Genomic DNA, 13,731 nt, shown 5'->3' on the forward strand with positions numbered 1-13,731 from the left:
AAATTTTTTTCCCAATATATACACATAAAAATGTCTGGATAGAGAAAATAAAGACGTAACTTATAGAATTTATCAAAAATGCTTAAATGCGAATCAAATCAATGTAAATGAAGTACAGGTAGTAAATCATTGAAATAGAGCAACACGTCTAAAAATTCGAAATTATTCTAGCAATGTTAAAAATTCGTTAACACCTCCCCCACTGTTTTGAGTTTTCAACTTAACGTTTCATTTTGTTTTGTTGTGCAGAAACTATTAAACCTAAAAACTTGAAATTACATAAGTCTGAAGAAAAATGTACAGGTTGTGTTGGTTGTAAACGTAAGTGTTTCTAATTACAATCAACACTGAAACAAGTATCTCATAGAACAAACTCTTTTACTATCACAAGTGTACACAAAGAATATATACATGTTGCCAACAAAAGAATATTGTAGGAAATAATATAATAAATAATCACTGCATCTGCGTTCACGCATTTGCGTCTGGTAATCACTGCATCTGCGTTCACGCACTTGCGTCTGGAACACAGGTATTTCGGTGGAATTAAAAAAAGTATTAATCAAATCAAGAACTTTTTGATACTAAACCTGTTGTACAAGAAAACACCAGGCTGCCCTGCTTCCCGTAGGAATACAAAGAAAAAGTTTAAATTTGACTTGCTGGAAGAGACATTTTCATTTATAAACTTACGGAATTATAAACTTATTCTTAATTTTTCAGATTTCTTTTCTTTAAACGTTGACTACTCATCCATTGTTGTAGTATACTTTATCTTTCTCGAGATCTTTATTTTATTTGCTCTCGCTTGAGTCGACGTCGAAAGTAACAAAGTGACAAATAGATAGATTAGATGCTACCAAATATGTCACCTTAACATTTACGTTGAGTTTTTTAAAAATAAAAAAGTCTTAATTCACGAGTTCGATAGAGATGATATCCTTTCTCTATATGAACTCATATAAAGATAAATATTCATCGTTGTTCATCGTTAAACAGTAAATACAAGTAAAAGTACTTTTCTTTTATTTCTTCTTATTTTGGCACACATTCTATTTCTTTCAGTTTTATTTTTATTCAAGCACAGTTGATTATTTTCCTCATCCTCGCAATCATTCATTTTATAATCGTTAACATAATAACAGCATTTGCTTACAAAAAACATTTTTATTTAAAAAAAAAATATATATATATATATAGGCTTCAAACGATGATGAATTAAAGCTATCACGGGGTCTGCTGAAAGGAACGAGAAGGGGGTGGAGTCCTTAATCTAGCAAAATTTAATCAAATCATTATTCTTGCTGGCGGAGAACAGACTACGCACAATTTCATTTCTCTAATAACTCTAACGAAAATAGTTAAAGAAAACAGAACTATTTACTTTTAAAGAAAAAAAAAGAAGAGAAATTGGCGCAGGGAAAGTTTCCAAATGCCACTTACAGGAAAAGAAACGAAGCGAAACGGGATGGAAAAAAAGAAATAGAAGTATCTCCTGTTCTTGAGAAAGTCGTTGGTAAAAGTTTTTAACTTCCTAAAAATACCGCTTTTGAATGTCTTTTCTAATCATTTGCAGTGTAAGAAAATAACATCCGATGGACGTCCGGCGGAGTTCTTTTAAAGGTTTTTCGAGTATTAATCGAGAAAGATGGAAGGTAATTAAATTAAAAGCACGGGGTAAGAAAATTTATCTCGTTAATTTAACGCTTTTGAAAAAAAGAATTAAGTCGTATATTATTCAAACGGGGAACTAAATAAAAAATAAAGTATTTTAAACTCTCTTACTTCAAAATAAGTTAAATTAAAATTGTTACAAAAAGAATTTCGATTGCGTTTTCTGTAACAAATAGCAGATGCTAAGTGAAGGTAACATAATTACAAATAATTTTCAAGATAAATAAACTTGAGTTTAAATAAATAAATAAACGTGATTTTAACATATTTTATGATGTCCTTATTTGACTTGTAAATATAGTTGGAAGTAAAGTATTCCAAGTCCATATGTCTCCGATTTCAGTTCTTAGCAAGAGTTATTAATTTAATTTCCCACATATTATTTTTCTAAATTTCAAATTTTGTGATTTAAGTATCATCAAACTAAAAATATTAAAAAAATTATAGTGCAGCAAATGAAGATCTAAACTTCCACTGCTTTTTCGAATAATAATGATACAGTCAAACCCCGCTATAGTGAACACAGTGAACTTCCGGATATAATGAGCGAAATGTTTGGCCCCGTGCTTTGCCTATACACGTATAATTGATCAAAGTGACACGCACGTATAGTGAACCAAATAAAGTGAGGAAGTTGGATGTAATGAACTTTTTTCTGTCTTCGACTGATTTTTTTCTTCATTTTTTTTTTTTTATAATTTTGAAATTTCCACTCCGAAATAAATACATATACCGATTTTTAAAACCATCTATAGAATGGAATGTAGCGATAAGCATTTTTTCTTGTTTGCTTCATTATTGAATTGGTTCAGCATTCAGACTAGCCGAAATTGTCCAGTATCTGGACAAATGCTTCAAGTCAAAGCTGATGAATTTGCTAAGTGATTAGGTGAAACTACTTCTATGTGCTCGAATGGCTGGTTAGACAGGTTTAAAATTTGGAATAACATAAATTGAGGAAAAATTATCGGAGAGTCGGGAAGAGTGTTACCATATATGATGTTGAAAATTGTTCATCAGAAAAGATAACAATTTTTTTTTATACGCAAGACGAAGAGAAATAAAACAATAAAAGTTAACATATTTTTGTTACCACGTATTATTTTTTAGTCATTTTTGTATTTCATTTCATTCGTCATTTATTTAAATAATGTTGTGTAATAAAGGGGGGGGGGGAGAATTTGGAACCATTAGTTAAAATTGTTTGAGAAACGGATATAGTGAATTTCCGGCTATAGTGAACTGAAATTTCGATCCCTTAAAGGTTCACTATAGCGGGGTTTGCCTGTATAGTATTTACAAATTATAATTGTTCAGATTTTTGCATGGAAATATTGGAGCTCCGATTCACTTAAAATTTCGAAAAAGAAAAAATTATATTCTGTACGAACCTTCCAACTAACTTTCAAAGATTGATCTCCAGTTGGATGAACAGTCAGATCTCTGGATGGTCCAGATGGAGCTGTAATAAAAACAAATGTATGTTTAGAGTACTTAGAAAAAGTGCCCATTTTCAAGACTAATTAGATGTGAACGAAGAGAATGAAACAGATTTCAAAGAAGAAAGAAAAACGTAGCAACTTTGAGTTTTCTTTTTCAAATATGTTTTGTCTTCTTCCTTTCCGCCTAAAGAGTCTTGAGAATGGGCCCATGTTTTTGAGCAATCGAAGCATGTCTACGTTTTTCATCGATATAATTCATGAATTAAATGACTTAATTCATTCAGGATAATAACCTTATTTAGAGTATAAGTAATGTGCAATTGCCAAAATTGCTAAAAACGACTTAAAATATTTTATTATTATTTTTCAATAGTTGAAACAGTACATAATAAACAAAACCAATGCAACAAAAAGTATAATAATAGAGCCCAAGAAATTTTTTTTCCTCACAACAGTACTTACTAAATTATTTATTTTATTTATTATTAACACTATTTATATTATTTATTCTTAGCTATTAAGACAAACCAAATAATTAATAAACAATTCAACATTTTTCATCTTAACATTGCGGGACGGAATTAAAAATAAAGATCAATAAATAAATAACAAAATACTGAAAGCAAGATATCTTCTGTCTACGTAAAAATTTCATGTAATTTCTAATTTAATGTAATTAATTTTTCGCAACAGTACTTACTAAATTGTTTATATTATTTATTATTAACACTACTTATATTATTTATTATTAACACTATTTATTTTATTTATTATTAACTATTAAGACAATTTAAATAATTAATAAATAATTCAACATTTTCTACATGTGGGGCGGACTTAAAAATAAGATAAATAAATAAATAAAAAAATACTGAAAGCAAGATATCTTCTGCCTATGTAAAAATTCAAAGAAAATTAGTACAATACCGTTCAAATATTAAGTAAGCATATTTTTGACAATTTTACAAACCCTCTTCTTTCTTGTCAGCAAGAATAAGCAAATCATAAATCGAAAAAATTCCTCGGCTACAAAAGAAAATTTCTATCTCCCCCTGAGTTTTCTTTTAACTTTGATTTTAATTATTAGTAATCTAATTTTGGGATTAAATTAAAATAAAAAGATGTAACTTAGAAATAAACAGAATTTACGTTTTAATTCATTTCATAAAATTTTGATGTACTTTAGGAAACTTTTGTGTTTTCATTTTGTGTTCATAACTGTTGGCCTTCTTACGAATATTTTCATTCAAAATAATTTACAACTTAATGACAAAGCTGTTTTATATTTGTAAGCAATATGTTGCACTAGTTGTCATATAGGGTAGAACTGAGTTATCGTGGACAAATTTGTTAATTTATTTTTAAGTTTGCAAAGTTTAATGGTTTAATTTAACAACTGAGTAAGAATACAAGAATTTGTACTGATTAAAAGTGTACTAATATCATAGTTCTGCCTTGAACAGATTTTTCCGAGCGTAGTTTCACTTGATTCACTGTGAAAAATGCTTGAAAAAATATTGAGAAAAAAATTACGTAATTTCTTATTCAAATGCATATAAAAAGAATTTTTCGTGAGCAAAAATTGCAGCAAATGCCGGATGCTCGAAGTGAATTCCTCTGAAGGAACTTTCAGATATTTCAATTCATTGTTTCTTATTCCATAACCACCCGGGGTGGACAGAGTTTCAGCCTACCACGAATTTAGCAGGACCCGATTCTCAGTGTTAAAATCGAGGTGGCAAATTTGCCGATTTGCATGATTTTAGATTGCATCATATTGACGCGGGTATACTTTAATAGAATGCCCTTACTGGCTTCAGAGTTGGTAAGTGATTTAGATTTTTACTTACATCAGTAAAATTACTAAATCTGTTGTGAATATTTTTCTGTATTTTAACAAAATATTAGTTTTTAACTCATAACATAAGACTCTCGTGAAAAAAATATAGTATAGTAAAAATATAGTAAAACCTAGTTTAGAGTATGGTATTCCGATTCGCGAATAACGTTTTTATTTTGTTAAACACACAGCAGCTTTTGTTAAATACACGCTTATGTTTTTGTTATAATCTCTATCATGAATAAGTACTGTATTGCATCTATGTTTCTTTTGTTCGATTTCAATTTACTTTTCTATTTCAAATTAATTATATTTTCCTTATCGCTTTGTAAATATATACATTCTACATTCTTATTTGTTTATTTCTACCTTCGACTTGCGTTGTTATATTGATAATGCTGCTTGGTTTGCTTTTTCCAATGGAATTTTCAGCGATGATTCTGAGTTGATATGTTGTGACAGGCTGTAAAGCTCTCAAAACGGCCACACTATCTGATCCAGATACTATGAGTTGAGATGTGTGCCCCTTCCAGCTATCTGAAATAATAAAAGAATTTGTGAATTAATCCTCTTTGCTTGCTTTATGCAGTTTTTTTAATCATTTGTCTTTTGTAGAGTGCTGGAAAATATTTTATATATAAAAAGTATCCAATGAAAGTGAATGTTCGTAAATTCCATGATTCAATCACTCTTTACCGTGAAATAAACTATTGTTAAATTGAAGTACTGTAAATAATTTATGAAACAAATTGTAAACATTGCGAAAAATAAGCACATCAATGCAAATCAAGAGGATTTCGGTTTTCTTTTTCTTCTTTTTTTAATTACGCACAACTCAGTTTTTTAAAACGCTTAAATTTTGTACATAACTATTTTCAGTAACTGTACTGTGGGCGTATGTACTCTTTTTAGTTTATTTAGTTTATTATTATTTAGTCGTTAAAAAAATGATTTGCATTAATTTCCTATAGAATTGTTCAGAAGAATAAAATTATATGATGAATCAAAATAAAACTATTTACTCAATTATTAGTTTGTAATTACACCGCAAGGAATTTTTCAGAAAATCGACCAAATAATTGTTTGGTCAATTCTCTGAATTGCTCATTGTTTGATTCTTTTATTATTTCTATTCTACTGTTCACTAAATATTCACTTTCACTTTATATTATATTCATTTTGTTTATATTCACTTTCCCTCGATTTTTCGTTTCTCTTTCGTTTTGAATCGGTCCCTCAGTGGACTGATCGTTAAGACATGGTTCCCAGCAGATCACCGAAGTCAAGCATCACTGGCTGCGGTTAGTGTGCGGGTGGGTGGCCACTTGGATCAGTCTGCGTAGGGACCGAGGATGTGCGATATCGGTCCTCGTTAAACTGTTCTACCGTAAAGTGCTCGACTTCGCGTGCAGGTCGTCGGGCTACCGAAGTGGGAGTGCCATCACCTCTGCAGGGAATCAAAATTGTGACGACATGTCTTCGGATCATCCTCAGGGATGTTTCCCAGACCGTCACCAATAGACCATTGTGCTGCCCTAGAACAACGTAAATGAACTACAACAACTAGACCAATTGCTTTGAAATGCTGGCATAATCGGTGCACTTTAATCTCACTTTGTACGTACCAACTCCTAATAGAAGACTTTCAACACAAGCCACTTTATCAAATAAAATAATATGCAATAACTTTTATATTTTTAGACCAATTTGATTCGAATTTTAATACTTTAAGTCTTTATGCAGTGTTTTAATTTTTCCCCATTTTATCAGTTTTGCTAAATTGATGAGAAAATGACAAGACAGCACTTAAAAGATATTTTATTTCCGTTTTAATATATATTCTTTTTTGCATACGTATTTTCAAAAACATATGTAAACATAATTTTTTTTAACGTAAACAAATAAAAAGAATTGGACTTTACTCAAAAGGTGGACTTAGTAATATAAACGGAAGGTAAATTTGAATTCTAATTCCATTGATTATTATGTTAGAAGCACTAAACATTCACAACTGATGAAAATTTAATTTTTATTTCATATAATTAATAATTAAAACAACTTTTATCATTGAATATTAGGACATCGCGTCATCATAACCTACACGGATAAAAAGTTCTGGTAAAATTACCGTACTGTATAGTAATAACATTTATGGTAAAAAAAAAAGAAATTCTTGTTCATAAAACCAAACTATACAGTATTTAAACCATTTATTTAGACATTTTTACGTTTTTATGGTAGCGGTTTAAGGGAAATTCTAGTTTTCAAAGTTATAATTCTTATTACCACACAGTGAGTGAAAAATACAAAGCTGAGAAGTAAATTTAACTGAATGCCATGCTCTTAAGTATCATGATAAAATTGCCAAATTTTAACTTAATTCTTAAATTTTTTCACGTTTAAAAAAACGTATGTTGTTAATTTTACAGAAATCATTACCAAAGCGCTTCTGTGAAAATTACTATATTTTATGTTTCCTTAGTACCAGAAACTCGGTAATTTTTACCATATACTGGAAAGCTGGACCTTATCTTTTATTTCTTTCTGATTAATGAATGACGAAAAGGTTGCGGTCATTACATGATTTAGACTATCCTATATTTCACGAGTAAGAAATTGACATTTTGTTGCAAAAATATTTCATTAAAAGAAAGGAAAATATTTTATCTTACTTTTTAAAAATTATTTTAAGGATGGATAAATACTTACATTTATTCATGTTTTATTAAAATAACTATGATTTTTCTCTCATTGCATTTAGACATGCATCAAAACACAAGATTTCTTTTTCTTGCAACAATTTCCTCAGAAAACGAATATAATTCTGTTTTTCATAAATTTATAACAATCCTAACAATACTACGGTTTTTCTATCAAAATATATGTGAAATATTTTAAAAGAAGACATTCAAGTTTTTTTTAACTGGTTACTACTAAAACAAAGTTTATAAAACATCTATTAGCAATTGACAATAATTTATCAAAAAGAAAAAAGTTAGTAAATATTTAATGAAACAAAAGTGATTATAGATAAAGTCGTTTAGATATTTCGAAGATAAAAACTCCTTTTTTTCGAAATTTTTTTCCCTATAATTACGAGTTACAGCAAAATGCTTACTTTGTATAGTTATTAATTGCATTTGTTCATCATCGTCTTCATAATCACGCGATTTAGAACTTATGGTGGATTTTTTTTTCTTTGGAAGTAACTGCCAAAGTCACGCTAACTTAATTACGGAAGTGATGAGTGATTAATTCTTTTTGGATAAGCAGAATTGGCGTTTTCAGTTTAAAAAAAAGAATAATGTATACTAATTAAAAAAAATAAGCTCATTTTAGCAAACTTGTAATATTATTAAGTTTTCAGATCCTCTTTTTAAATTTTTTTTACGAAAAAAAAAACTTCTTGTCCTTCAAAGCACAGCTGTAAGAACAGGGTTTAAATTTTGATTAAACTTTCATTAAATTTTATGAAAAGTGAAAAAATAAATTCGATATTTCTTGAGATATTTATTTATAAAAAAATAAAGGTGGCCAAGTTGATCACCAAAAGCTGATAGTTTAATTTCAAATTGTCGCCATTTTGACTAAAATTGAAGAAATTTAAATTTTAAAAAAATGAAGTGCTCATTTGTCTTAAATTCTAGGGGAGTGGAACATGTTTAACGTTCATACCAATAGAGGTGAGAGTTTTCCCTAAGGAAGGTGGGGGGGCTCTTTCAGATTATTCTTTTTAACCCATATCTGATTATGATTTTAACCCATATCATGATCACCATAATCACAGACACGTGATCACGCAACTTCACAGCCCATGGAGTCTTATATAAAAAGAACTTTTCTGACTTTAGCGATTAATGATCACATTAACGTAATCTGAAATTGGTAGCCTCGTATTACATCTCGTACTGGTAAGTATACAAACTGGTAAGTATACGTAGACGTACTGGTAAGTATACGTATACGTACTGGTAAGTATACGAATACGTACTGGTAAGTATACGTATACGTACTGGTAAGTATACGTATACGTACTGGTAAGTATACGTACTTGTAAGTATACAAACCTGGGGACATTCTACTTTCTCCTTCATAGTTTCTGAACTGGTTAATGGAGAATGACGTATAAGAAATATCTTACCCTCCGCCATCTTGTACTGTACACTGCTGCCTGTTATGTGGCTGTTACCGTTAAAAGGGACATCCCACCGGATAGTTGCTGTTCTACTTGTGACATTTGAGACAGTCAAATTGGTTGGTGGGTCTGGTACACCTATTTGCAAAAAACAATACAAATTTATTTTTAAGTTCAAGATTATGCTAACTTGGAAGTTGCCCGAAACATCATTCGACATTTTATAATAATTAATTTCTAAATATTAAAAAATTAAAAATTTCAATATTAAATTATCGCTTTGCAGAAACTATATTTAAGTCATTATAGTTAAATATTTTAATTAAAACGCCTCATTAAGCAGCAGAACATCTTTAAAAAAATGAAAATTAAATATAGAGCTTTATACTTATACTTATTACTACTGGTTATCTGAAAATCCGATTCTCAGATCAAAAGTTATTCAAGATGGGATTTTTTTACACATTGTACATTAATTGTACTTTTGCGCATTCAAAATTGCATGAACGAATAAAAATAGTTTATTTTATTTCATTGCACTTCATCTTACCCTACATTTTATTGAAATCGAAAATAATTTAGAAACATACAAGTTTTAAAAAATTTCACAACTATATGCTTCAGATTTTAAGTTCAACTAGAAACTTTAGGAAAGTGTAATATAGATGGAAATTAAGATTGTCTATGATCATCCATGCAAAGAATTTATCGAAAGATCTGCCTGAGGCCCCAAGGCTATTCCTGAAAGTGAGATAATGACTTCATTTAGAGAAAAGCAGACATACTTTGGACTACCAACTGAAATGTAGATTCATCATAGCCAAATTCATTAACAGCTGCGCATGCGTACATTCCACTCTCTTCTCTTGAAGATGAAACGATCACCAATTCAGAAGTCACTCGATTATCGTCTGTTATTTCTCGAAAAGAATATCTGAAAAGGGAGATAAAAAGAAGTAATACCGGGAAATAAATATTTGAATGATATTTTTGAAATAATTAATGGTTGTTACATCGCTTTCGAAAATGCTAAATTAAAAATAATTGGAAGCAAATAAGACAATAATTGAATCCAAAAATAAGAAACTCGAAAATGTTATAACAAAGGGTTTTGTTCCTTTTAACTAAAAATAATGACATGCAATAGAATGCAATAATTATGCTTTAAAAAATTTTCTTTTAACGAAATTCTGGCAATTTAAGCACTAATAATCATTTTTTCAAAAAATGACAGTAAATAAACCTATTATTATTGAACCTGGATAAGTATTAATAAAACATAATCTAAAGAACTTTTTTATTGATCTGAATTATTCGCTTTCAACCTTCAGATTCTTTCCAAATTATATCTCAGTTTCTTTCAGCTTTTCGTTAGCCACGCGAGAAAGGATTCTTCGCTCAGAAAATGTAAATATGAATTTACGCTTTCATGCTTACAATAGCTCACACGCTTGATATTTCAATTTTTTGCAACCAACTTCGAAAAAGAAATAAGAACTATCTTTGTAGCCATGGGAGAGGAATAATATATAGATTTTAGTCTGCAGCAAATATTGGTTAAATATAGTATATATATATATATATATATATATATATACAAAAAAAATTAAAAATTTCGTAACAATTTTAAATAATTACCATGTTAGTTGACATGATAATATTCTAAATAAAAATATTGCTTGAAAAATTATTCAAACTTATTTAAGTCTTAATAATTGTAAGACAGTAATTAAAAAATATGTTTAATGAGGTATTATTTTAGAATCAATTTATACAGATAAAGAGCCAGCAACAAAGAAATGGGGAATATGGAATTGTCAAAATTTTAACAATTCGCGTGTCCTTTAATATTTTTAGCATAATATTTTAAATTATTTATAAAAGGACTTTTTTCCGTCGAAATCTATGTTATATTTTTCGATTCGAGTTAATTTATGTTAATTTTTAGATCTTAAAATATAATGTCAAGTTGTGAAGAATAGGTCCCTTTTTAATATTAAGTAAGGTTCGAAGCTGGCAAAAGCCGTTTGTGACATTTGTGTTATGCATGAAGTGGGTGCCATATAGCTGCCATACATAGAGTATATAATTCTCCGTAGGAGTAATTACAGTGAGACCTCTCAGGAGAGACCACTCTCCGTTCCACAATAAAATGGCCGTTGATGGAGGTTCATCGTTGACCATTTCCGTATTTGGCGCAGATGTTTGCCCGGTTGCTGGGGGATTTTTTAATAGTCTCTCTTAAAGGTTTTCTTCAACACAAAGTCTATGGAAACAATTCCGTCTCAAAAGTGGTCGAAAATGGTCGTTATATAGAGGTGGTCTTTTCTGTAGATTTCACTGGAATATCATTTTACTGGCAAATGGGGACTCTTAATTCTATCATGTGATATTATGGTCCGAATAAAAGTGATTCAGTTAAACACACTTTATTAAGGTTTCAGCCCATTTATACAATATTATGGTTTAAATTACTGATAGATGACATCAAACGATTTTTCAGAGATTGCAATTAATGAGCTATAATCACCTTGACTTCACAGTCACAGGTATGGGAGTCTTGTTCTTTTGCCAAGTGATCACAATTGGAGTGTTGCCCTGTGCTGTGCATTTCAGGCTTGTATTGTCACCCTCTTTAATTGCACGACTCTGGTACGTCTCTTCAAATTTAGGAGGAACTAATTATAAGAATTAAAAGCATTAAAACTATTTACTAAGCAATTAAACTTGTTTTTATAGCATACATAATCTAGAGTTAAACTAATTCCAACAATAAGTACTTCATTTGAGTCAGGAAATGAGTAAGTAATGTTTAAAAATTAAGTTTCAATACATTGTTATAATATATGTTGAAGCGTGTTTAGATTTATAGAAAAAATGCATAATATATATGTTACTGTGAATGACAGAAATGGGCGGTTGTTGACTTTCCACCGGTGAATGTTAACAATCACATTGTCGCTTTGGTAAATTTCCGAAACATATACTAAGGTTCAGTACCACTGCTCGGTATGCCCACATCAATGTTTCTTAAAGGTCAAGCTCGACTGCCAGTTTGCATTTTATCGGTACTCCGGCCACTGATGTTTATCCTAATCTATCCTCAGAAGATATTAAACTATCGTATAAAAGTAATATTATCAAAGAATAAATTAATATCAAATCAGATGTAACAAATATTTGGGGCATTCACCAAAATGACTAAGTGATTGTTCACATTCACCGGTAAAAGTCGATATTCGCGTGATTTCGGTCATACACTCGCAACATATATATTCGAAAAGTAAATATTACATTAGTAAAAGTTTAAACATAAAAAATATATGAGTAATTTTTCGTTTTATCTAAAAACATTAGTACAGAAATAGAGATGCATAAGCGAATATTAAAAATATCCTTAATAAAATATGAATAGTTTTGATAGGAATTATCTTCAGTTTTTTATATCCAAGTGAAGAGACACTAGTAATTTTTAATCGTGATAGATCATATTTTAAATTTTGAAACAATTATCGCAGTTTACAAGTTGGCTTTACAGTCCCAATTCAACCTGAATTAAAGAACAAAGTGTAGCAGACAATTTAGCTCATTGTTTGCATAGAAAGTGTTACCAACCAAGCATACTGAAGTCACAATTCTTGATAGTCCCATCAAAAAAGTTTGATGGTTTATGTTGGTTTCAGTGCGATTGATGATGGTCACCATCATTCAACATTTCTCATTATGCGTTCATGGTTTTTGACATGCCAGCAAACTTGCATCATTCCATGATTGTACTCTAGTAGTATGATGGTTAACCATCAAGAGAAGTTTGATTCTCATGGATCAACAATCAATGATAATCCATGATGGTTCCAACTGTACATTTCCATGATGGTTTGATTGGAATTCTTGTTGGTTCCCAGGAATATACCATTAAAACAATTTAGGTTTTTAATGTTGGACCATCATTAATCAATCCGAATTCCTACTTCAGGGTGATGATCGTTCATGATCATTTCAACATTTGATTTCTAAGAAACTATGATGAAAATTTCCAATGGTTCAGCATGTACAAACCATCACAACAAGTTGGTACTCTTATGTTGGACTATCATAAATCTGTCCAAATTCCTACATTGTGGTGATGGTTACTTATGTTAGTTACCTACAAAATATAAAATTTTTCATGATGGGATTATTGATAGTTACCATAAAAATTATGTTGGTCCATCAATGGAAAACTATCAACATTTGACTTGGATAAGCATTATTACTTTTCTGACTGTCCATTATAGTGTAATGAGATAGCCTTATATGCATGAGTTAAGTTACTGCTCTAGTTCAACTCTGTCAGAGATTATTATTATTATAATCAGTAAAACTAAATCACTACTAAAATTCTCTTATCACAAAGCAATGGACTAGAAAAAATTTCGTTTTAATGTAAGTTTACTAAATTATAACTCACCTTGAATATTTAGAAAAATGACTTTGCTCAGAGCAGCTCCGATTCCGTTATTTGCTTGACATAAATAAAATCCTTTGTCAGACAACTCAACATCCCACAAAACAAGAGATCCATTATTGTATTGCCTGATCCTTGGACTGGAAGTCACGTAACCGAAATCTCCCGGTGAAGACTCTGTTCAACAAACATA

The 13,731-nt window shown here is 29.9% G+C and overlaps 1 protein-coding gene across 3 annotated transcripts in view; it reads right to left on the reverse strand.

Annotated features, from left to right (window-relative positions):
• LOC107448201 (cell adhesion molecule Dscam1) overlaps positions 1-13,731 on the reverse strand; it is a 255,187-nt gene that overhangs the window by 83,385 nt on the left and 158,071 nt on the right. For all 3 annotated transcript variants that reach the window (XR_006225556.3, XM_071177674.2, XM_043045821.3), the window contains exons 12-17: positions 13,542-13,715; positions 11,622-11,769; positions 9,877-10,025; positions 9,098-9,229; positions 5,326-5,493; positions 3,066-3,136 (exon numbers count right to left, since the gene is read on the reverse strand). Coding sequence is in view for 2 of the 3 variants with exons in the window: in XM_071177674.2 (XP_071033775.2) it covers positions 3,066-3,136; positions 5,326-5,493; positions 9,098-9,229; positions 9,877-10,025; positions 11,622-11,769; positions 13,542-13,715 (842 nt within the window). In the remaining variant the exon portion in view is untranslated. The remainder of the gene's footprint in view (positions 1-3,065; positions 3,137-5,325; positions 5,494-9,097; positions 9,230-9,876; positions 10,026-11,621; positions 11,770-13,541; positions 13,716-13,731) is intronic.

Source organism: Parasteatoda tepidariorum, chromosome 3 (assembly GCF_982258835.1).
Source record: "Parasteatoda tepidariorum strain Cologne lab strain chromosome 3, Ptep-v5.0, whole genome shotgun sequence".
NCBI lineage: Eukaryota > Metazoa > Arthropoda > Arachnida > Araneae > Theridiidae > Parasteatoda > Parasteatoda tepidariorum.